This window comes from Mya arenaria, chromosome 17 (genome assembly GCF_026914265.1).
Source record: "Mya arenaria isolate MELC-2E11 chromosome 17, ASM2691426v1".
Taxonomy (NCBI): domain Eukaryota; kingdom Metazoa; phylum Mollusca; class Bivalvia; order Myida; family Myidae; genus Mya; species Mya arenaria.
Window position 1 is genome coordinate 48550558 of NC_069138.1, and position 27501 is coordinate 48578058.

At 35.0% G+C, this 27501-nt stretch overlaps 3 protein-coding genes across 3 annotated transcripts; all 3 read left to right on the forward strand.

The window, feature by feature from the left end:
• Positions 1–154: 154 nt before the first annotated feature.
• On the forward strand, positions 155–8191 carry LOC128224184 (uncharacterized). The gene is made up of 3 exons (XM_052933936.1): positions 155–355; positions 4282–4439; positions 4682–8191. Exons 1-3 carry the CDS (start codon positions 288–290, stop codon positions 6187–6189), a joined length of 1734 nt encoding a protein of 577 aa, XP_052789896.1. The 5' UTR covers positions 155–287; the 3' UTR covers positions 6190–8191.
• Positions 8192–11411: 3220 nt separating this feature from the next.
• LOC128224185 (uncharacterized) lies at positions 11412–15388 on the forward strand. Its single transcript, XM_052933937.1, has 2 exons — positions 11412–11640; positions 11882–15388. Exons 1-2 carry the CDS (start codon positions 11427–11429, stop codon positions 13387–13389), a joined length of 1722 nt encoding a protein of 573 aa, XP_052789897.1. The 5' UTR covers positions 11412–11426; the 3' UTR covers positions 13390–15388.
• An 8860-nt stretch (positions 15389–24248) lies between these two features.
• On the forward strand, positions 24249–26586 carry LOC128223568 (uncharacterized). The gene is made up of 4 exons (XM_052932845.1): positions 24249–24754; positions 25305–25568; positions 25659–25785; positions 26418–26586. The coding sequence occupies exons 1-4, from the start codon at positions 24634–24636 to the stop codon at positions 26584–26586; spliced, it is 681 nt and encodes a 226-aa protein (XP_052788805.1). The 5' UTR covers positions 24249–24633.
• Positions 26587–27501: the final 915 nt, after the last annotated feature.

A 27501-nucleotide genomic window follows, 5' to 3' on the forward strand; every position in this document is an offset into this window, starting at 1 on the left:
GGCCAGTAATTCAATAACAAAGGTTTGTTGTAATGCTCTTGTATCTCGATGGTTTTTCTTTCGAGTGTATGACTGTTTGACGTTTTTGTTAACAGGACACACCCTCCCATGCGTCTTAAAAATCCATTTTGTAACTTTAGAGTACTTAAAGTACTCGAATTTTTGACCTGGGTAACCGCAAGGCCCTGGTAAGGCTAAAATGGGCATATAAAGCCGCGCGTACCGAAAGTGACTATGGTTCATTATTTTTTACTTCGCATGGAAAGCGAACGTTAGCCCAAAGAAGAATGGATATTCCAGGCGCGGTTCTGTTTGTATGTTTCCTTGCAGTCGAGTTTGGCCTCTCGCTACAGAGGTAAGTATTATTTTCTATATTACGTACTGTGTGTAACGATAGAGTAACTTATTAGGCCGAGTGTCCAGAACTTTGTTAAAGTTAACAAAGTTGTTAACGTCATCGTTTTTCACCTTTAAATCTGTATTGCTCTGGAGTTTTTAAGGATACATTTATGATCTGCAATATTTCTTATAAGATCTGAGACAACTGTTTCAACTTTAAGTGTTTTATTTAAATATATGAGAACATCATTAACTATTTCGCGTATAAATGTTTACAACGATGTTTTTAATAACTTTGTTAATTTTTACAAAGTTCTGAACAATCGGGCCATTATATATTTAATATTAATTCTGAATTTTAAATATGATCATATATTAACGTCATATATTTGCTTTTGAACCTCGACATGGCATTTTCTTTATTAATACATCAATAGTTTCGTGTTGTTCATGAATATGAGAGAATTAACAGGTTGACTTGAAGCCTGTTTTGCAGTGTATAAGATAATATTATCGTACCATTAAACAATATCTAACTTGACTGCAATGGGCCGATTGTTCGAGTCCGTATTCACTTACATTTTGATTCTAAAATTTAAATTTAGGCTAAGTAAACCGAATCCTTAAATTTTTCAAAATGTCTTTGATATAACTAGTGTTGACAAAATATGTGTGCCTGATTATTTGTAGCAGATATATTACTTCTTGACTATCGTTGCTCATGTAATAGCAATAAACAAAGTTTTGCTTTTCTGTGTCTGAGTCCCGAACTAACAATCATCAAGATGTAAGCGCATATGGGCTCATGGCAATTTTAACGACACCGACATTAACATTGATTTGTTTTACTGCTTTGAAAGTTTAATGAATACACTTGTTATCTGAAGTATTTCTAACAAGATTTTTTTTCAAACGATACTAATTTTAACATTTATTTTTTCAACTGCTTTGGAGGTTTAATGAATACACTTGTTATCTGAAGTATTTCTAACAAGTTTTTTTTTCAAACGATACCAATTTTAACATTTGTTTTTTAACTGTTTTTGAAGTTTAATGAATGCACCTGTTATCTGAAGTATTTCTAACAAGTTTTTTCAAGACAACTATTTCAGCTGTACCTGATTTCCATCATATATATGAACACAACATGATATAATGCTAAGTTAACAACACTCTCGTTAGCCACAGTGTAAACTTCAACAAACTGGCAAACAATCAGCTCATTGTAGGATATATAAGTGGAATTGTCCTTTCACTTAAAGCTGCACTCTCACAGATTAAACGTTTTAACAACTTTTTTTTTCTTGGAACGTGCCAATGTTTGCGAAAATCCATGGAAACCAGTTATATCAGACTGCTGACAAAAAAATAGATCGCAGATTTTTATATTTCAGGTCATAAATTGATGTTTTATGCATTTTTCTTAAACCGTTAGTGACGGTTTAGGCCATAAGACATAAGTTTTCGAACGGAAATATGAAAATCTACGATCTAATTTTTGGTCAGCAATAAAAAAATAAAAAAGTGAGAGTGCATCTTTAATGTTTTGTAACAACAGTCTGTTTATACCGTACACACTAGGCGATTTTATAATGCAGCAACCGTAATGTAATTTAAAAGACAAAAGCTCAACATGCAAAACACAATGAAAACAAATTTATATTAAAGGGTGTGCTAATACAAGATCAATATTTCATTCAAATCGAAAACGTTTCGCTAAATGACAACCAAATTTCACATCCGTTAACAAGGATACACTAGGTCAGATAAAACTTCATCTCAATTCTACCCTACACAAGTAACGAGTATGTCTGAACAAGTAAGGTATTAATTGTCAGTCATGTAATTTTAATATTGACATGTAAAGGAACATCGAAATAAAATTTACGTTGATAAATAACATCGATATATGTTTATAAATTGATAATGTAAATCACTTCAAAAAAGATAACCCAAATCCCATGTGATGTGGCTTCTATTAGGAGCCTTTGGGCTTGAGATTTATGTCATTTATGGCGTAAATTCTGACGGCGCACACGTCTTTTGCCTGAAATATAAAACGCCAATGTATATTCATTGTTCAAACACACATATTGACTTAATAAATTAATGTTACTCACTTAGATCTTAAGTACATTTTTTCGTAATCCGAAATAACCAAAAATACCTGACACCATAAACTATACATCTAAACATAAATTATGAATTGAGATTTTATTGGGCAGCGTATAATTATTAAATATACATGTAGTATTGGCTTGTTTTAAGATAATATTGCCTGTAACATGCATTTATGAGAGTGGTAGATACCAAACATAAAATAATTAAATTTAATAGGCGGATGAACACATTTTACAGCACAATTTATGGCATTGGTAAACACAATTTTATTTCAAGGGTGTGTATATAAGATCAACATTTGGGGCAATATTAAAACGAATGTTTTAACTGAAATATAACACATTTAACCATTGATATACATGTACTTCCTATTTATGATTCGTTTGAACATTAACTACATGCTACGTTCTTCCTCTATTCTATAACTGGTCCTCTAAAAGTAATAAAAACACACACAAATTATTCGTTTGCCATTCTCATCTGATCATACGTGTTTTCGACTGTAGTTTTAAACGCCGTTCTAAACACATTTTAATATATAAATCCTGAAAAAAGAGATCGGGCGGGGAGACATATGGACCTAACAAATATATGTTTTCGCTGCAAATAAGCCTCGATTGGCAAATGTGTGTAAGCTTATTTATATTCGCGCTATAAGATTGTGAGTCATTTTAGGTTTTTAGAACTTAGTGCACAGACAGAATGTAACCCTTGTTGGAGCTACCCTGGTTCTTAAACGTGCACCAGTGTATCGCAATGTCACATGGGGCACCCATTTAACGTCCCTCCCGGAAGACGATTAGTATTTGCGGCGGGGAATCGAACCTGCGACCCATGGATTGACAGTCAGGACTGGTGCACAAGATAACGGAAGACAAACCACTTAAGAAGAAGTTTTGAAACGGAAACGATTATATTTATTATGTCATACAAATAATTTTATCAGGCTATTACAAACTCTGTTCATCGGAAGCCACATCAAAATCAACAATATGTCTTTGTCATGTGATAGAAATGACATGTGTTTTCGGAAATTAAAGCTTGTTTTTTCAACGAGATACATGACAACACTTGGTTGAATTATAGAACGAATGAATGAATAAATGAGTGAATGGATGAGCGAGTGAGTGAGTGAGTGAGTGAGTTCATAAATAAATAAATAAATGAATAGATAGATCGATAGATGGATAGATGGATGGATGGATGGATGGATGGATGGATGGATGGATGGATGGATAGATAGATAGATAGATAGATAGATAGATAGATAGATAGATAGATAGATAGATAGATAGATAGATAGATAGATAGATAGATAGATAGATAGATAGATAGATAGATAGATAGATAGATAGATAGATAGATAGATAGATAGATAGATAGATAGATAGATAGATAGATAGATAGATAGATAGATAGATAGATAGATAGATAGATAGATAGATAGATAGATAGATAGATAGATAGATAGATAGATAGATAGATAGATAGATAGATAGATAGATAGATAGATAGATAGATAGATAGATAGATAGATAGATAGATAGATAGATAGATAGATAGATAGATAGATAGATAGATAGATAGATAGATAGATAGATAGATAGATAGATAGATAGATAGATAAATAAATAAAACAAATAGATGAATTAAAAATAAATAAAAATGAAATAAATAAGTGAATATTTAATTTATCAATACTCTAATAATAACTAAAATCACTATAGGTGATGGGAATAGGAATCGGTAATTGTTATTGTTATATATGCTTTGTCTGTTATTTCATAAGATATTATTTTTATCCTATGTCCTCATCCCCAGCGACTATGATGGCTATGAGGACTACGCAGACATTTCACAGCAGGAAAAGGAACGTCCGAAGGACAGCCCAAATAAATCAAAACAGAGTCCACTGATAGGGGTCCTCACGCAATCATTGATGTCCAACAGATCTAGCGACAGTCTGTTTGTTGACGTAGGTATGTACAGCCACAATGTAGAAAAAAAACGTTATTTTAAATAAGGAATGTATATGAAGTTATGAACCTATATATTTTTTCTTTGACATGTTTTTGAAATTAGTTTCCAATTTAAAGCTTAAGTGTACGTTGAACGAAGCATATAAGGGCGCATAACTCGCACACCGACCTCATTTACCCAAACTATATCATCACTTGTTAAACCATCATTGAAGCAAACTAAAATTTTGGTCCGCTTTAAGGTTTGCGGCAAGACTATCTTCTCCAGCGGTGTGGCGGGACTTCGTTAAAGTACTCATTTCCGGATGTTGACTACGCCTTTCTCGGATACGATCTTATGAAGGGATACCCACATGCCATTGGGAGCGATCCGGGATTCACCTTTCCGATTTTCAGAGCGGATTATTCCGAGCACCGGCACACAGGTGACTGTCGATTTTCCGTACCTCGTGGACTCGTTCTTATACCAGATGTCTCGTGCGTCGTCTCGTTTTCGTCATCAGTTGTTAAATCTGCCAGAGAGTTCGAACAATCGCTATCAGTTTCTGCAAGTGTAAGTGCCGGGGGGTGGGGAGTGCAGTTTTCGGCAAGTGCAGGATACCAGAAAGCTTCGTCAGAAATTTCAAAGAATGAGTATGTCTACATTATATCCAAAGCAACATGCAATTACTATAAAAGCAAACTCCAGGACGGAAAAACGCCACCATTTGATCCCACATTTCTACATTGGATACACAAGCTTAATAACTCGGACTCTGTAGGTGATTACTTGGATTTCTTTACCAAATACGGTACACATTATCCAAAGGAAATGACTTTCGGAGCAAGATTCATGAAGGAGCACAGAATGCAATCCAACGAGTACGAGACAAAGCAAAGTCAGGGAATAAATGTTGCGGTTCAGGCAAGCTACAACGGCCTATTTAGCGCGGGTGGTGGTTTTAATTTGGACTCCAGCCAAAGGCAACAAGCGTCCGCCTTCTCGAAATCTGTAGAGACGACTACTATCACAATAGGTGCCGCTCCTCCGGCTGACGGTGAGGCCAACACGTGGGCAGCCACCGTCCAGTCCAACCCTGTGCCTTCGTCATACACGCTTGACACTATAGAGAATGTATTTTCCGAGGAATACATGGGACATCTCGATGTTGACTACCAAAGAATACGAGCAAGTATGGCCCAAAACAAATTTGTCTATTGGGGAATGCTTCAAAGAGCTATAGGTTCCGATGACTTCTCCTTTGACACCGGGGAAGGTGTTGTTATTCCGAATTGGTACACGGAGGGAGACTATCGAGATGAGCGAATTACCTTTACAGACTGCGTCAATACATGTCAGCAGCTTGGTTCTAAACAATGTGATGGGATCAGTTTTTGCAAAAACTGCATCGACAGGGCGTGGTCTATTTGCACCATTTTTCGAAAATCTCGAAATCAGGATGCTTTCAAGTTTGACGAGCGATGGCAGACGATTGTCTACAATGGGAAATTAACGTTGAGAGACATGACGGTCGCCGACACAACGGGTAATGCTTTAGACACGAAGATGTCTTATGTCGGATCAGATAGCTCGGCCTACGGAAAAGCTGTGAACGAATGCGATGAAGGGCGGAAAGCATTTTCAAACGCCAAGTCGTACAGCTACGGGATGGTGTTCAACACACAGTTCCTACTCTGCAAAATCTACGGTGATACGAAAACATTGAGCTTGGCAAAAAGGAAAGGGTTTACCACTTACATTCAAGCTTAAAAAGCCATGCTAGGGTTACACAACATAGTAGAAAGTAAAAAAACAACAACAACAATACCGACGAGAGATGCGACAACACAACATTACGGTTTTGTCTCATTGTAACCGAAAACATTTGGCAAGAAAGATTACCGACCATCAATCTTCATATTCTTGTTTATTATTGTACGACTATATGCAGTTAAAACATTTTATTATATACGCAAAATAAATCTGAAAACGATACATATTGCAAAATATGGTAGCCGTATTCCCTTCCAGTGATAAACGAAACAAAAAAGAATGAATTTTATCTGAAAGAGGTGCATAGACATACACAACAATTGGATCATATGCACTCGAAACATCATTTACGGCGTGCTCTTGGAGAGAAAGCGTTAGGTATAATGCATTCACCAGTAATGTAAATAGATGTCTCGTGACTACATTAGAACCGCGTACTGTTCTTTAATAACCGAGGCAAAGTCGGTGATTCTTTTTTCAGTGAAAACAATTTGTTTTTGTTGATAAATTATTATCAATATTGTTCATTTTGGTGAAAATATTTAACTTTACTTTCCCACTAAAATGTATTTGCAAATAGGAACAATAAATTAGCCATTTAAAATTCACATATCCATGTATCCAGTAAAATTTCAACTAGATAAGTGTAATTTTGTGAGAACTTGATTCACTCTCGTTGTAAAATTATTTTACACAAAATGAAAATTAAAAACAAGAGTTCAATCTGACACTGATAGAATCGTGTTTACAGAAGAGGAATTTGTTAAAAAGTTAATTGTATTTTATTCCAATTTGTTCGTCATTGTCTGTCAAGCATACACCAAAATTAATGGTAACCTGCATTTAGCTTGATTCATTATGTAAACGTTAACAATTACTAAGGAGTTAATAAGTTCATACATGTTAAAGATCTAACAAACTAAAACCAAATCTTTCTAATATTCTTTATTATATGAATATGGTGATTATCAGAAGTACATAGATTATGTTCTTTTGGTAGAAAATATTATACTTGTGCATATGTTTAGTTCATGTTGTCGCTCAAATTCTTGAAGTTCTATGACCTATTATATTATTCTATATATATACCACCTTACACTAAAATTAACACATTTTCTGATCCTTTTATGCCTTTTCGGAGTTTTATAAGTATTTAATTTATTTTTTCAATAACCCCCTTTTTGAATAGAGTGTTATTTACGCCGCTTCCCGTGGGACGCCTCTCACGCAAAATTACAGCTGATGACGTATCTGTCAATTTTCTATTTCCGGTTTGATGAGAAAAAGTTATCTGATATTCTTTTTTAAGTTTATTATTCTCTCGCTTTTAAGTACAACAAATTATGAACATTAACCATGAAGTTTTATGGATGCATCTATGTTCCAAAAAATAACGAATGCACTTTAATATCAAACAGGGCATACATACATAACCAAATTACTAAGCCGCCATTTATTGAAAACAAATTTGACAGGTCGACCGTGTTAGCAAAACAATAGCGGATAATCATTTTCTTAGTTTTAGAGGGTGTTTCATGATTCATGTGTATTCAGTCATCTCACTGTCAGGGACCTGCCTGTGGATATTTTCACTGTTGTTATTTCAATGATAAAACTCCATATTTCATCGAAAAGCATGAAATATGTTTTTTTATTCTTGTATGCTCTGAGGCAGTGTCCCTTTCATCTTAAAATGGTAACTATGGAATGTGCAACATATATGAATGCCGAATGTAAAATAACAGAGGGAAATGAAAACACTTTAAATTCGAATCTCCTTTAATAACTTATTAGATTCAAATCCCATATAAACTTCTTGATTAAATATAATTTTAACCCTAATATAGTTTTTGTTGTCAAAAACTTACTTATTTAACAAAGCTTCTTCCATCGGATAAACCGACGTGCATGAAATATCGTATCAAAGGAGTTCATTTGTGTAAATTATAACAATATATCTTTTATAATGCGTTGACTGTAATAAAGGGATATTATTCTATTATTGTTGTTTTTGTTTCTGGTTGGTTTCCAATGTCACAAGCAAGTATAACTTTCATTAAAACAATTTGATACCACATATGTACATTTTTCGATCTGTTTGTGTATTTTATCAAGCTTAATCAAGGCTTGTAATCGTAAATCGCCTTGTCGGCTTTATTCAGCCTAATTGCATTACTTTGAAAAGACATATCGATATGGTTTCCATGTACATAGACATACATTAAACTATGATATCTGTGTTCGGAATTTGTTACTCGTGGTACGGAAAATAAATGTTAAAAAATGTAAACAATGAACATAAGAAAACGTGATTATTTATAAAAAAAATCGAACATACAAATCGCTATTAAGACGTCCTTCCAGATTATGACTAAAATATCCGAGGTTGATTGGTATAGATAGAAATTTGAAATAGCTAATGTAACGTTTATAATAACAGCAAGGCCAACAGATCCCTTCAGAGAAAAGCTTGCTCGTCCCTGAAGGGTTCAACCGGTCTTTATATACAGGAAAGTCTTAATCCACACGGAGCCCGAGCTTTTTGCTAATTTGCATATTACAAACCAAGTAAACATACGCACTATGAACGTACTTCGGTCTATAACGGAATGTTATACTAATAACGGAATGTTATACTATTAACGCACATCCTGCGGCGGACCGTTACACTTATATAGGACAACTTCCTCGGGACAGATTGATACGCCTATACGATGTTTTCATTAATTTAATCGGGTCTTTAGATTTGCTGAAACTTTGGTACAACAAAGCTGGCGATTAGCCCGAATACCAGGGACAGGAATGTACATATGATTGTGAATATCTAATACTATGGCAATGCTGAAAGAAATAGGACTAATTATTATTCTCGAAACGGCACTTTAAACGTTAACGATGACCTTGTTTAAAGACACAAATGTCAAGGTCAAACACAATCTAAACAGAGTCCCTGAACGTTAACGATGACCTTGTTTAAAGACACAAAGGTCAAGGTCAAACACAATCTTAACGAGAGTCCCTGAACGTTAACGATGACCTTGTTTAAAGACACAAATGTCAAGGTCAAACACAATCTTAACTAGAGTCACTTAACGTTACAAGACACTAAGCGCAAATAACATAGGTTTATGTAATACACGTCTGACCCCAATTTCTCGAAACTTCTTAAGCTTAACAGGCTTAAGTCGCTTATTTCAATTAGCCAAAATACATACTGAAAATGGATTTTGATAAATGAAAAATGGTTTATTCTGATTATCATACAGATTTTTCCTACATAAATTCTAAAATGTCTTTAAGAAGTTAATATAACACATTTTATTGACATACTTTTTACTCTGATTATTGATAATTGTAATTCTATTTGAAATTTGAACCTCAATGTATCATTCCTTTCAGATAACTTTAACCTCAATGTACACTTTGTTATCATATATGTATCTACTATGTGCCTTCATAAAGCATCGTTATACTTAGCACTTATAATATCCTCATGTTTGTAAACTCTGTTTGCATTGAGTGTCTGAATCAACTTTGAAACTTTGTATAGAAAAGCAAAAATAGTGAGATTAGCTTAATCCTGTTATGAGGGACTTCAGAAGTTTCGAGAAATTGGGGCCAGATCATTTATTCTAGGCTCGCAGCCATAAAATATTGTTTTGGCATGTCTTTCTCTCGCTGTAGACGCTACGCTCACCACCTCAATTATATCGCGGGGGGGGGGGGATCGGTGTACAATTGTGATCCTTGACGTCCGCATTAGGCCCAAATATAATTGATTACATATCTATCGCCATGTACCAACTTCGAACCTACGTTCCCGGAAAGAAAATCTTGAACAATTAAACTAAACATTTGAATTACTGAAAAATGTCATGGGTATTGATCATTTGTTTGAATGGACTCATTGCAAAGTACTTTGTAAAATATCGAAGACAAGTTGTAATTATTGTGGGTTAATTTATACCTGCACTGGTACTCATAAACCATCTTTAGTCATTTTCTAACTTTATTATCTCATTGGTCATATGATATAAACACTTAATATTTTTTATATTCATTATTTTCATTGACAGTATTGAATAAAAATACTTTTTTTAAATCTTTTTAAAAACTTTAAAAATGCTTTATGAATACGGCCCAATAATCTTAAAATGGCTTCAAGCTGCACTCTCAAAAATTTACCATTTTTACAACTTTTTTTATTTTTTGTCTTTGAAAGAGCAAATTTTTAAGAAATATGCATAAAACATCATTTTTTTGAACTTAAATACAAATATCTGCGATCTATTTTTTTGTCAGCAGTCTTATTTAACTGGTTTCCATGGATTTTCGCAAAAATTGGCTCGTTCCAAGACAAAACATAAAAAAGTTGACAAAACGTTCAATTTGTGAGAGTGCAGCTTTAATAACAATATAATAAGTGGGAATTTAGCTCAGTGGATGAGTCTCTTTCTGTGTAACTTACTCTGTTTGCCTTAACTGACCCTCTTGACTTCAAAATGTCAACGTCTGTATGAGCATTCCACGAAACAACACTGTACACCAGGATACAAGTTAAGTGGCTGAGTGGTCAATCATTCAATAACAATTTAGTATTCGTTCGAGTAGTCATACTCAGGATTTCTTAAATGTATTACTTGAACTACTTAAATTATCAGTTCGTATAATGTCAACATGCGAATAAAAAATCCCAGCGCGTACCGAAAGTGACGTGTTTCATTCGTTGTTCTTCATATGGAAAACGTACGTAGGATGGGTATTTCAGGTGCAGTTCTGTTCATATTTACATGTAGTAAAGTGTGGCTGCTCGTTACAGAATAAAATGCAATGTATTCACTCTCTTGTTGATAACTTGTTTAGCTTCGTATGTGTTAATATTTAAAAAATGTGGTCTGTTTGTACGATATTTTGACAATCTCGACATGTGTATGTTATAAATTCTAACGAATGAGGGCAGACAATTGCCCACAACGGAAATATGACGTTGAGAGACATGACGATCGTCGACACAACGGGAAATGCTTTACACACAAAGATGTCTTGTCGGATCAGATTACCCGGCAGTGAAAATTTGCAATAAAATAAAAGAAAACAAACAGCAGACGCAAAGTCGTATTGCTACAGGATGGTGTTCAATGTCACAATGAAAAATACAGGGACAAGCCCAGTAGTCGACACACCACCAATAAACCTTGTTCAAGGGCACAAGGCGGTAATTGTTATTGTTATATATGCTTTGTCTGTTATTTCATAAGATATTATTTTTATCCTATGTCCTCATCCCCAGCGACTATGATGGCTATGAGGACTACGCAGACATTTCACAGCAGGAAAAGGAACGTCCGAAGGACAGCCCAAATAAATCAAAACAGAGTCCACTGATAGGGGTCCTCACGCAGTCATTGATGTCCAACAGATCTAGCGACAGTCTGTTTGTTGACGTAGGTATGTACAGCCACAATGTAGAAAAAAACGTTATTTTAAATAAGGAATGTATATGAAGTTATGAACCTATATATTTTTTCTTTGACATGTTTTTGAAATTAGTTTCCAATTTAAAGCTTAAGTGTACGTTGAACGAAGCATATAAGGGCGCATAACTCGCACACCGACCTCATTTACCCAAACTATATCATCACTTGTTAAACCATCATTGAAGCAAACTAAAATTTTGGTCCGCTTTAAGGATTGCGGCAAGACTATCTTCTCCAGCGGTGTGGCGGGACTTCGTTAAAGTACTCATTTCCGGATGTTGACTACGCCTTTCTCGGATACGATCTTATGAAGGGATACCCACATGCCATTGGGAGCGATCCGGGATTCACCTTTCCGATTTTCAGAGCGGATTATTCCGAGCACCGGCACACAGGTGACTGTCGATTTTCCGTACCTCGTGGACTCGTTCTTATACCAGATGTCTCGTGCGTCGTCTCGTTTTCGTCATCAGTTGTTAAATCTGCCAGAGAGTTCGAACAATCGCTATCAGTTTCTGCAAGTGTAAGTGCCGGGGGGTGGGGAGTGCAGTTTTCGGCAAGTGCAGGATACCAGAAAGCTTCGTCAGAAATTTCAAAGAATGAGTATGTCTACATTATATCCAAAGCAACATGCAATTACTATAAAAGCAAACTCCAGGACGGAAAAACGCCACCATTTGATCCCACATTTCTACATTGGATACACAAGCTTAATAACTCGGACTCTGTAGGTGATTACTTGGATTTCTTTACCAAATACGGTACACATTATCCAAAGGAAATGACTTTCGGAGCAAGATTCATGAAGGAGCACAGAATGCAATCCAACGAGTACGAGACAAAGCAAAGTCAGGGAATAAATGTTGCGGTTCAGGCAAGCTACAACGGCCTATTTAGCGCGGGTGGTGGTTTTAATTTGGACTCCAGCCAAAGGCAACAAGCGTCCGCCTTCTCGAAATCTGTAGAGACGACTACTATCACAATAGGTGCCGCTCCTCCGGCTGACGGTGAGGCCAACACGTGGGCAGCCACCGTCCAGTCCAACCCTGTGCCTTCGTCATACACGCTTGACACTATAGAAAATGTATTTTCCGAGGAATACATGGGACATCTCGATGTTGACTACCAAAGAATACGAGCAAGTATGGCCCAAAACAAATTTGTCTATTGGGGAATGCTTCAAAGAGCTATAGGTTCCGATGACTTCTCCTTTGACACCGGGGAAGGTGTTGTTATTCCGAATTGGTACACGGAGGGAGACTATCGAGATGAGCGAATTACCTTTACAGACTGCGTCAATACATGTCAGCAGCTTGGTTCTAAACAATGTGATGGGATCAGTTTTTGCAAAAACTGCATCGACAGGGCGTGGTCTATTTGCACCATTTTTCGAAAATCTCGAAATCAGGATGCTTTCAAGTTTGACGAGCGATGGCAGACGATTGTCTACAATGGGAAATTAACGTTGAGAGACATGACGGTCGCCGACACAACGGGTAATGCTTTAGACACGAAGATGTCTTATGTCGGATCAGATAGCTCGGCCTACGGAAAAGCTGTGAACGAATGCGATGAAGGGCGGAAAGCATTTTCAAACGCCAAGTCGTACAGCTACGGGATGGTGTTCAACACACAGTTCCTACTCTGCAAAATCTACGGTGATACGAAAACATTGAGCTTGGCAAAAAGGAAAGGGTTTACCACTTACATTCAAGCTTAAAAAGCCATGCTAGGGTTACACAACATAGTAGAAAGTAAAAAAACAACAACAACAATACCGACGAGAGATGCGACAACACAACATTACGGTTTTGTCTCATTGTAACCGAAAACATTTGGCAAGAAAGATTACCGACCATCAATCTTCATATTCTTGTTTATTATTGTACGACTATATGCAGTTAAAACATTTTATTATATACGCAAAATAAATCTGAAAACGATACATATTGCAAAATATGGTAGCCGTATTCCCTTCCAGTGATAAACGAAACAAAAAAGAATGAATTTTATCTGAAAGAGGTGCATAGACATACACAACAATTGGATCATATGCACTCGAAACATCATTTACGGCGTGCTCTTGGAGAGAAAGCGTTAGGTATAATGCATTCACCAGTAATGTAAATAGATGTCTCGTGACTACATTAGAACCGCGTACTGTTCTTTAATAACCGAGGCAAAGTCGGTGATTCTTTTTTCAGTGAAAACAATTTGTTTTTGTTGATAAATTATTATCAATATTGTTCATTTTGGTGAAAATATTTAACTTTACTTTCCCACTAAAATGTATTTGCAAATAGGAACAATAAATTAGCCATTTAAAATTCACATATCCATGTATCCAGTAAATTTCAACTAGATAAGTGTAATTTTGTGAGAACTTGATTCACTCTCGTTGTAAAATTATTTTACACAAAATGAAAATTAAAAACAAGAGTTCAATCTGACACTGATAGAATCGTGTTTACAGAAGAGGAATTTGTTAAAAAGTTAATTGTATTTTATTCCAATTTGTTCGTCATTGTCTGTCAAGCATACACCAAAATTAATGGTAACCTGCATTTAGCTTGATTCATTATGTAAACGTTAACAATTACTAAGGAGTTAATAAGTTCATACATGTTAAAGATCTAACAAACTAAAACCAAATCTTTCTAATATTCTTTATTATATGAATATGGTGATTATCAGAAGTACATAGATTATGTTCTTTGGTAGAAAATATTATACTTGTGCATATGTTTAGTTCATGTTGTCGCTCAAATTCTTGAAGTTCTATGACCTATTATATTATTCTATATATATACCACCTTACACTAAAATTAACACATTTTCTGATCCTTTTATGCCTTTTCGGAGTTTTATAAGTATTTAATTTATTTTTTCAATAACCCCCTTTTTGAATAGAGTGTTATTTACGCCGCTTCCCGTGGGACGCCTCTCACGCAAAATTACAGCTGATGACGTATCTGTCAATTTTCTATTTCCGGTTTGATGAGAAAAAGTTATCTGATATTCTTTTTTAAGTTTATTATTCTCTCGCTTTTAAGTACAACAAATTATGAACATTAACCATGAAGTTTTATGGATGCATCTATGTTCCAAAAAATAACGAATGCACTTTAATATCAAACAGGGCATACATACATAACCAAATTACTAAGCCGCCATTTATTGAAAACAAATTTGACAGGTCGACCGTGTTAGCAAAACAATAGCGGATAATCATTTTCTTAGTTTTAGAGGGTGTTTCATGATTCATGTGTATTCAGTCATCTCACTGTCAGGGACCTGCCTGTTGATATTTTCACTGTTGTTATTTCAATGATAAAACTCCATATTTCATCGAAAAGCATGAAATATGTTTTTTATTCTTGTATGCTCTGAGGCAGTGTACCTTTCATCTTAAAATGGTTACTATGGAATGTGCAACATTTATGAATGCCGAATGTAAAATAACAGAGGGAAATGAAAACACTTTAAATTCGAATCTCCTTTAATAACTTATTAGATTCAAATCCCATATAAACTTCTTGATTAAATATAATTTTAACCCTAATATAGTTTTTGTTGTCAAAAGCTTACTTATTTAACAAAGCTTCTTCCATCGGATAAACCGACGTGCATGAAATATCGTATCAAAGGAGTTCATATGTGTAAATTATAACAATATATCTTTTATAATGCGTTGACTGTAATAAAGGGATATTATTCTATTATTGTTGTTTTTGTTTCTGGTTGGTTTCCAATGTCACAAGCAAGTATAACTTTCATTAAAACAATTTGATACCACATATGTACATTTTTTCGATCTGTTTGTGTATTTTATCAAGCTTAATCAAGGCTTGTAATCGTAAATCGCCTTGTCGGCTTTATTCAGCCTAATTGCATTACTTTGAAAAGACATATCGATATGGTTTCCATGTACATAGACATACATTAAACTATGATATCTGTGTTCGGAATTTGTTACTCGTGGTACGGAAAATAAATGTTAAAAAATGTAAACAATGAACATAAGAAAACGTGATTATTTATAAAAAAAATCGAACATACAAATCGCTATTAAGACGTCCTTCCAGATTATGACTAAAATATCCGAGGTTGATTGGTATAGATAGAAATTTGAAATAGCTAATGTAACGTTTATAATAACAGCAAGGCCAACAGATCCCTTCAGAGAAAAGCTTGCTCGTCCCTGAAGGGTTCAACCGGTCTTTATATACAGGAAAGTCTTAATCCACACGGAGCCCGAGCTTTTTGCTAATTTGCATATTACAAACCAAGTAAACATACGCACTATGAACGTACTTCGGTCTATAACGGAATGTTATACTAATAACGGAATGTTATACTATTAACGCACATCCTGCGGCGGACCGTTACACTTATATAGGACAACTTCCTCGGGACAGATTGATACGCCTATACGATGTTTTCATTAATTTAATCGGGTCTTTAGATTTGCTGAAACTTTGGTACAACAAAGCTGGCGATTAGCCCGAATACCAGGGACAGGAATGTACATATGATTGTGAATATCTAATACTATGGCAATGCTGAAAGAAATAGGACTAATTATTATTCTCGAAACGGCACTTTAAACGTTAACGATGACCTTGTTTAAAGACACAAATGTCAAGGTCAAACACAATCTAAACAGAGTCCCTGAACGTTAACGATGACCTTGTTTAAAGACACAAAGGTCAAGGTCAAACACAATCTTAACGAGAGTCCCTGAACGTTAACGATGACCTTGTTTAAAGACACAAATGTCAAGGTCAAACACAATCTTAACTAGAGTCACTTAACGTTACAAGACACTAAGCGCAAATAACATAGGTTTATGTAATACACGTCTGACCCCAATTTCTCGAACTTCTTAAGCTTAACAGGCTTAAGTCGCTTATTTCAATTAGCCAAAATACATACTGAAAATGGATTTTGATAAATGAAAAATGGTTTATTCTGATTATCATACAGATTTTTCCTACATAAATTCTAAAATGTCTTTAAGAAGTTAATATAACACATTTTATTGACATACTTTTTACTCTGATTATTGATAATTGTAATTCTATTTGAAATTTGAACCTCAATGTATCATTCCTTTCAGATAACTTTAACCTCAATGTACACTTTGTTATCATATATGTATCTACTATGTGCCTTCATAAAGCATCGTTATACTTAGCACTTATAATATCCTCATGTTTGTAAACTCTGTTTGCATTGAGTGTCTGAATCAACTTTGAAACTTTGTATAGAAAAGCAAAAATAGTGAGATTAGCTTAATCCTGTTATGAGGGACTTCAGAAGTTTCGAGAAATTGGGGCCAGATCATTTATTCTAGGCTCGCAGCCATAAAATATTGTTTTGGCATGTCTTTCTCTCGCTGTAGACGCTACGCTCACCACCTCAATTATATCGCGGGGGGGGGGGGGGATCGGTGTACAATTGTGATCCTTGACGTCCGCATTAGGCCCAAATATAATTGATTACATATCTATCGCCATGTACCAACTTCGAACCTACGTTCCCGGAAAGAAAATCTTGAACAATTAAACTAAACATTTGAATTACTGAAAAATGTCATGGGTATTGATCATTTGTTTGAATGGACTCATTGCAAAGTACTTTGTAAAATATCGAAGACAAGTTGTAATTATTGTGGGTTAATTTATACCTGCACTGGTACTCATAAACCATCTTAAGTCATTTTCTAACTTTATTATCTCATTGGTCATATGATATAAACACTTAATATTTTTTATATTCATTATTTTCATTGACAGTATTGAATAAAAATACTTTTTTTAAATCTTTTTAAAAACTTTAAAAATGCTTTATGAATACGGCCCAATAATCTTAAAATGGCTTCAAGCTGCACTCTCAAAAATTTACCATTTTTACAACTTTTTTTTTATTTTTTGTCTTTGAAAGAGCAAATTTTTAAGAAATATGCATAAAACATCATTTTTTTGAACTTAAATACAAATATCTGCGATCTATTTTTTTGTCAGCAGTCTTATTTAACTGGTTTCCATGGATTTTCGCAAAAATTGGCTCGTTCCAAGACAAAACATAAAAAAGTTGACAAAACGTTCAATTTGTGAGAGTGCAGCTTTAATAACAATATAATAAGTGGGAATTTAGCTCAGTGGATGAGTCTCTTTCTGTGTAACTTACTCTGTTTGCCTTAACTGACCCTCTTGACTTCAAAATGTCAACGTCTGTATGAGCATTCCACGAAACAACACTGTACACCAGGATACAAGTTAAGTGGCTGAGTGGTCAATCATTCAATAACAATTTAGTATTCGTTCGAGTAGTCATACTCAGGATTTCTTAAATGTATTACTTGAACTACTTAAATTATCAGTTCGTATAATGTCAACATGCGAATAAAAAATCCCAGCGCGTACCGAAAGTGACGTGTTTCATTCGTTGTTCTTCATATGGAAAACGTACGTAGGATGGGTATTTCAGGTGCAGTTCTGTTCATACCCTACATGTAGTAAAGTGTGGCTGCTCGTTACAGAATAAAATGCAATGTATTCACTCTCTTGTTGATAACTTGTTTAGCTTCGTATGTGTTAATATTTAAAAAATGTGGTCTGTTTGTACGATATTTTGACAATCTCGACATGTGTATGTTATAAATTCTAACGAATGAGGGCAGACAATTGCCCACAACGGAAATATGACGTTGAGAGACATGACGATCGTCGACACAACGGGAAATGCTTTACACACAAAGATGTCTTTTGTCGGATCAGATTGCCCGGCAGTGAAAATCTGCAATAAAATAAACGAAAACAAACAGCAGACGCAAAGTCGTATTGCTACAGGATGGTGTTGAACGTCACAATGAAAAATACAGGGACAAGCCCAGTAGTCGACACACCACCAATAAACCTTGTTCAGGGGCACAAGGCAACAATCAGTTCCTACTCTGCAAGTTCTACGGCGATACGCATACATTGAACCTGGCAAGAAAGAAAGGGTTTACCACTTACATTAAGGCTTAAACAAGCCATGCTGGAGTTGTTTTGGCAGAGCCAGATTTCTCTTTGTAGGGATGTATTTTTTGCCTAGTTTGAATTGTATAATGAAGACGTATATGAAGTATCAATATAAGTACTATTGGTATGATTTGTTTATAGATACATTGCAATACGGCTTGTTAAAAACTTTCACATCCATAACGAGACAGTGTTTTTTTTATAGAAATCATTCCAAATGTGTTTCTCTTTAGCTTCCAGAGCATGTTTTATTCCTATCCAATAGGTAGCTGTTGTCCACATTTAACTGGGCACCAACTCCTTTTAAAGATACCGTGAAAATGGATTAGGTGACTAACCTTACTGTCCTAACCTTATATACAGTTGGAACAATCCATTTCATATAATATGCAACTTTCTTTTTTTAAGAATAGCTAAGTCATACTCAACGGCCCGCGGTGAAGGACTTGAATATACATAACTACATACGTTAGTGTACGGGTTAGAGGGTTTCCAACAGGTTTGCCTCAAGATCGTCAGATTCATAAGTAAACGTATTGAACAACCATTCATTGTTGATCCGAAATTAGTACAAGGACATACACAATAACATTGTTGGGCTTTACATTTATGCAGGGACCAACTGTTTAAAGGTGCAATATAACTACACGGTTAGTACAAGGAACAATATTATCGTTTGAAATAGTTTTGTTTGGTAACCAAAATAATTGACCTGCATGAACACATTACAAAGGCACAGAATCTCAGTTTTAAAAGCACAAGCTTGTTTTTGCTATGGAATCATTATATTAAATACTCATTAAATTCATTAAAGTAATCGTTATTTTGCTACTATTGTATTACTTCATTTTAAATTCATATATATATGTTTCAAGTGAAGAGAATGGCATCGTGCCATGTAGCTGTCAAGTGGGTCCATGTTTATCAACCTTGATGGTGATATCCTTGTAAATATATTGCATAATGCAACCATGTGCCTTCATTTATTACTAAACTAACCCCTAATGCTGGTCAATTGTTTGTTTGTTGACAACTGGCGACTGGTCAACAGTGCTTGCTAAACATAAACTGGTTACAAGTTTTATTTATTGCATTTTCAACTATTGAATATTTGACAAGAGATCGTAAATGTATGCAACTTATATTCGGAAGAAATATAAATCCGTAAGTATCCATGAAACTCCCTCCTGTCTTGGCAACAGAAGAAGTTAATCATGTTCCTCACCATCGGTAGTCTCTCTAACAACTACAACACGATCATGCACTTACATTTAATCCCAGTTGTCTACTCTGAATTAACATATAACAGGTTAAATAAGGCTCCTTGAGGCTTAGTCTGATAGCAAAAACTGTCAACTAACTTATTGCTTCAATCCAATGTAATTTCATTTCAACAATCAAAGTACTAGAAGTACTGCAGGTTTGCAAGATACCGCTGTACTGTGTCAGGTTTCCTTAAGCGACAGGTTCAAGTAGATGACACATCAATACACAACTAAGAGAGGGCACGTAGTGAAAGCCAACGCTTATATGTTGTCGTTTCCTGTGGAATAATACTAAAAGTTAAAACATACGTTATGTGCTTTGTTTGTGTGTGTTGTCGTTCACAATATGTGTACAAAGTTTTATTTGTATATACTTAACGGATATTGTATTTCTTAGGTAATTTACCATATAACATGCAACATGAATCTTTTTTATTGAAAAACATGTATTTGACACGCCGAATGTAAACATTCCAATGTATAGTTTTTGTAAGAAACTCCTTTATCAGCGGTTGAGTCTGAAAATACCCGCGTTCTGTCGGCGGGAACAAAATCTAACTTTCTTGATATTCATACACGTAATAGCACCTTGATTTTTCTTGTCTACCATTTAATTGCATCTTAACTAGCAAAATTGGACTTTAACGTTGAGTAAGCAAAGGCACTATTCTGTCTTTCTTAAAATAGGTACTTAGGAATATGGAGGTTACGTCGTTATTGTCCTCAACAAAGGTACATGTACATGATTAAATTATATATAAGCGTTCTTTAGATGTTTAATTTAGTGAATTTCTGTCATATTTATTGACAAAGTGTTTATACATGTCTTTGATCGTGTAGGTAGTCGGTCCTGTGCTTTGTTTATATATTTCAAGTTACCACCTAGACTAAGATTCGGATTTATATTTTAAATCCTGATATCTGTTAATCAATGTGTGCATACCACGTGATAAATTACGTCATAAAGGGCAGTCTATGCATCATAAAGAGCCCCGCATATGTTTTATCACAGAAACTTGATTGTCATTAGTTTCATCAAACACTTCGACAAACCTGTTTCCAAATTTATGTTTTGACAGTGCTCCGTCATACGGCCGTATTGTGAAAAGGTTTGTCCAAATACACAGGGTGATACATTTTAATTAAAAGAAATACTAGTGATTGTGTTCTCGGTAGAATCTAAATCTTAAAATGACAATCTTATTCAAAATAAATACATACAAACATGAATTTTGAGTGATAAATCTTTAACTACTTACTAAATAATGCATTTATGGAAAATATTAATTTCTGATAACAAGATTTTGTAACAGTGCAATTAATAGCTGAAAACAAAAAATATTAAATGATTGGAGAATGCTAAAAGATTTACAGTGATCTACTATAGTCTCATAAGGTAGAAATACCGTGTTTTCTGCACAATTCTTTTAAATTAAACTCGGAATCCTTCATGAGAACCATTGTTTTCGACATTTATTCATCCTTTCCGGTATATTTAAACAATTGTATTAATTGGGCAAATCTTATTTGGGAGTAAGAGTGCATCTCTTAAAACAAGATGTGACAACAAGCTATTTTGGGCGTCTGGGGTGATTCATCACTCTTTGTCTTGGTATCGTTTTAAAATATTTAACAAGCATTTATTTGGAATGACAAAGTATCCACGTATGCAAAATATGTTATCTGTAGATGGATGGTGTACCCCATTTACCTATGATGATTGGCACAGCTGGGAGCCATGTTCAGCTTCATGTGGCGGTGGGACAAGACAAAGGTATCACGAATCATGTGTTCGAGGAGACAAAGAGTGGGACAAAGGTTCATGTAATGAGTTTTGTTACAATGGCGTTACCTACAGATCCGGATGCTCTTGCCCAGCTTGGCGTACCGGGGAATGCTGTTCTGGTATGACAGGTGTTTTCGTTTGAGTGTGTGTAATCGCAACTGAAGTAAACACCTACTTTTAAGTAGCAAAATACTGCGTACTGTTAGGATGAAATTAGGCAGTCCTGTCAAGAGAAGAACTCCTAGTATTTTAGCAACACTGTTTTATTACTTTTATACTTACATGAAGAAAATGTCGGAACCAAAGTTCATAACGACATTTAATATTTGTCACTTTCTTAACCCAGGCTGTAACCTAGGTTTCTACATATCACGTTGCAAGGGGCAAAATAAGGAATGTGGAGGATATCCAGACAACATCAGATGTAATGATTGTTATGACCCCTATTATCCCGGAGGATATGGTGGAGGGTGTATAGGTATGTACCTTTTAATGTTTTCCTGTTGGATTAGAATTGTTATGCCTAAAATCTTCTATGCTCTGTGAATTATAACCATTAAATGGAACACTTCAAATTGGATGTTAGAATGTTTCTCCATTTAGTATGTGAATTTAGTAATTAAGCTATGTAATATGATAAATATATAATATGTAATCTATCTGTGTTGTTTCATGGCAATGGTTGTCTCCCGTTGCGTGTATGTAAGTCTTTGTACATTTGCCTCTAACAGGACCATCGTTCCATTTTATGGTAGTTTGCGTGTCTCTGTAGTTTTCATATTTTTATTGAATATGTCACATGTCTAAATCAAATACAAAAGGTACCAAATTATTGGTTTTAATTTATGTCACTATGACTTTCCGTTTAAAGTCTTTATTTAAAGCATGGCATGTTTCCTTGAAACATCTTTATTTATAAAAAAATAAACTAAACGACTCTCCTTTGTAGGCTGCCCGTCACTGTCACATTGCGCTAGTCGGCATTGTACCACGAGCAGCAACACCGTTTGCCTACGTTGTGAAAACCACAATGTGAACTACAAATTAACCTCATCCACAACATGTGAACGTACGTACGATTTTTCAAATACAGCTACATGGTGTTTCAGAGGTTGTCATATGCCATTTTATGACTTCATCTTTAACGTTTTACAATGCATCGCACGTGTTTTATTATTAAAATTTGAAATCCGTTTGTTTTAAATCCATTAGGATAATTAAAAGCTCTGAGGCCATTTCACGCGTTTTAACTCTTAAAGTTGGAGAAAGTAACATTCCAATATACTAGTCTGTATTGTTCTGATTATTTGAACACATTTTACACATTTATACATTATGACGTTGTGGAAATTGCCAAAACAATGCATCCGAATGGATTATATAAGCTGTATATACAATTACACTTACGTTTTGTTACCATTTGGCATATATGTATGATATAATAAACTTTGGACATGAAGTTTTTACAGCAGTGAATATATCAATGTTCAGAAAATGGTTGTAGATTCAATCTCATGCATATCTACATATACTAGGGGTTGTTTCAATCACAGGGATTTCTCCCGATTGTTTTATCTGATATATAATCTATAAACAAGGGTTCATCCCCAATGGAGCACAGTTAAAAAAATGTTTTTGTTTTTTATTTATAAAGGGACTTACATTAAAAAAGAAAGACGTCTGAATGACCGAAATCCATACAGTATTGAGTTATCAATTTAAAAATGACGGCATTCGGACATGCGTTCGCAAAATCAAAATAATGAAAATTCCTTAAGTTAGTGAAAATCACGTTGTGTGCATTGTTGGAAACAAATAAGTATCCAGTTCAATGAAGAATCATAAGTTTTAAGTCCGACTACTTTTTTCGTTGTTTATAAATGGAATTCACCACTAAAATTGGCGAAAGTCTCCCAATAAGATTTCGTTTGATAATTTTGATTTCTGAGCACAACGGATGTATCGAGCAATTTCATTGGCTAATGACTGTCAACACAAAAGTGGTGAATTGAACAAATTAACAGTGCTGTTTAAAAAATCGGTGTTCTGGGCTTTTTGTATTCAAATGCTACATTTTTAAATGCGCATGCAATGTTTATATGTTATCTTATGTTATTTTAATGATTTGCATCGTGTACTATTTGTCTTTTGGTTGATAGAGGTACTTTAAAATACGTATTTTCACTTTGCGAATTCATGTCAGAATTGCACAATCGGTGTTGAACCCCTTGTATACAGAATATATATAATACTACAGGGTAACAAATATTCCCGAGAAACTCCTATGGTTTCAAAGCGCAGAAAGTTTAGAACTTCAGATGGAAGATGGTTGCTTTAGTTGTTGTGTAATCTCTTGATATAAAGACGGAAGACTGCCAGTGGAATATCCAGCTTTGGTTATCTGAAATGACATGTGTAAAACAGTTTTTTTAATAGGGTGGTAGTGCAGTTCAAGGTCAGAAGATCTTATTTGAGCTTTTTAAATATGATATCTCTTATCATAAAACATTTAATCCAATGTTTACATAAGTGTTCATAGGGTACACTTGCTTAAATGGTGTTCAACGCTTATCCTTGTGATAAGGTAAGTAAATAAATCAGTCTTACGTTTTCACTCGTAATGTGCTAATGTGTTCATTTATTTTTTGCACATTGGTGAAACGTCTAGAATTTTAGAATTAATTAATAAACCTTGACAACATTCATAAGTACTTCCTGGCCTGCATATATATACTATTTGGTAAGCTACTTAAGAACATTCCTTATCATATAGATATGTTATGCAAGCTTTCCCAAAATCAAAATATTATCAATCTATAGTTAGGACATTAACATAGTAATCTTTTTATTACGTCAAATCACAGTTTTTCGTTTACTCGGCAGGTATGTGCTCATTTGACTCGCATAAGTGCTGGCCAGGCAGATGTTCAACAAGCCTAACCAAAGATTGCGTGTGTGCGGAAGGCTTTCGGTTAGAGAAAAGTACCTCGCACACATCATGCCAGCGTAAGTATAAAATGAATTTGAGGTGAGGGAATGATGATGATATATTAATGTTGGCTAACGTGATATAACCATAACAGAGTTTACCCTGTAAGGTTACTCGTAGAATCATCACCCTTAATGTAATAGTTATTGCACCTAATACCCAGTTATTGAGATTCCTTACGGGTGCTTCAGTGAGCGTGTACTATTTCACGAGGGCTGTTGGGGACGTAACTATTTTGTACCATGTCGACAAGGACAACGTTTAATAAATAGATTGCTGAATAAGTAAAAAACGTGAAAAGTTCAGCACGGTAGTTTTTGTTAAGTCTACATCTTCTTTTTACCTTTCCGATATATGAGGTATTGCGTAGGCAAGCACTTTCAAACATGGTACACACTAAGTTGAAAATCATTTTGGAATATTTTCGTGTTAAGAAAATATTTGTTTTTGTCAACGTGTAACACAATCTTTCACTTCATATTCATCATAATTCACATGTCGTTAACAAGATTAAAACATCTCTTGCCTCTGTCCATAGTTATTGGAAAGACATATTCTTATTTTCAGTGTCTCTAAACAACACACCTACGATCATAAATTGCCGTATACAATTACGTGAAGGCGTCGGTGGAAAGGCACGGCAGTCTCCATCGGGCGAATGCAAACTCCAAAAAGATTTCTTCGGAAACTTTCAACCAAGAATCGTTCAGTTTGAGATGGGTGCTGTCTTTAAAATTGATATCTCAAATATTACAAGGCCACTTTTTATATCCGAATCAAAATTTGGTGTTACTGATGCCAACGTCTATCTTCAGCAAAAACCAATAAGTGGTAAGAATATATTTTTTTCCTTATCATTAACAATTTCATGAACGATGTCCTAAACAAAATACTTTTATTCTGCTTGTGTTCCATGTATAGGAGTGTCGAGACCTGTAGACAGCTATAGTTTCAAATACGATCAAAACGCCAGCGTAAACGCAACAGAAACGTTTTTCGGAAAAGCTAATGTTTCGGAAAATACAACCCATCTTCAAAACGGGGAAAGGTACGCTCATATCAGCTTTTATCACACTCTTCTTCACTGTAAAAAAATCCTACCTATTGAACTTGAGCTGATGATGAACCGAATAACGCAAATTGACAAAGCAATTATATTCCCCCCTCGCACACAATATTGTATACGATCGGTGTTCCGATAACTAAAGTAGCATTTGAGACCCTGTTATAGCATCCCCCTCCCCCGACTTCCCCAACGCATCCCCAACCCCAAATTAAATGAAATAAAACATTTTATTGTCTTTCGTTTGCTGTCGTTCTAATCAACATATCTGAAATGGGGGTAGGGAGATTTGTAATTAAAAAAAATGTACGGTCAATTATTTTAAATTTTATTTTGATTCAAGGAAATGATACACATTAAGAAATTAAAAACTGTTCATAGTTTTATACGATGTCTATTAGGGTCTAACTACCTTATTTATATCATGATCGATGTGATTTGTTCATATTGCTCATGTCTTAATGATGGATCACCAGGCTTTCAAGTCTAAAACCTCAAATCATTTAGTTGTCATGGGAAGTAGCTGGTAGTTGTTTCCCTGTTCTGAATCATAATTTGATTAAATCAAAAAGGTTTCCATGGACTACATTATTCATGTGAACTATGACCTTTTTCAGATTGTGCGTTAGATTTGAAGCAAAAGGAGGTGGATACGTAATAGCGCACGACTTTGCCAATAACAGAAATAAAAGTCCACAGGCGTACGACAAGACAGTTGTGCAGAACGTTATTTGCTACAGATATGACTCCATGTCACCAAAGCATTGCACTGAAACGAACGTGTAGCGCATCAAAGCGAAATACTAGGCCGTTGGCAGTTAACACACGGATAACAAGGGAACGAGATATTCAAGTTTCTTTCGACGATTGGTTGGATCCTATCCCATCTGGTGGAACAACTGAACATGCATCTGGCATAGAATCTTATGAAATCACGGTGAATGAAGTAAACGATGATGCATTGTCCTCAAAAGTCAACAAAATGTCTTTGAGTAACGTTATAGCCGGGGGCGCATTTACCATTACAGCGAACGCCGCCAAACCAAGACTATACCGGATACTTTTGACAGTAAAGGATGTTGCTGACAATACCAGAAATGCAAGAGCGTTTGTCCTTTATGACAACTACTCAACGATAATGATGAAACAATGATCCTGTTTTACATCAGTTCTGCGTCACCATCTAAACAATACGAATGGCAAACGCATCATAATGAAATATGTATGCAATGGCGAGACTATTTCTACAACAACTTCTACATAGACAATGACTATTTTCAACCAAGTATTATATCAGAACAACCTCCAGTTTCTTCCATGTATGATCAAATATCCGGCGAGTTACCTATCAGCGGAACAAGAACTGTTAATGGAATTGTAGACTTTCAGTTTTCGTTCTCAAAGAATGAGGAATCCTTTTCAAAAGAAATATCTGTACCCAATTTTACAAATCAGACCTACTGCCATCACTTTGTACTGAAAGATGGCGAAAAATACACTCTTTCGATTAAGGCTATCGACATAGTAAATAATTCTTTGAACGACAGCAGAACCGTTTTCATTGATCGAACAGCTCCAATTATAAAGAATATTTGGCTAACAAAAGATGATCATAAGCAACTATTCGTCCATGACTCTGAGGACCTTTCAAAAATGAAAATTTATTTCGAAACGCTGGATCCACACAGTGGTATTTTGAAC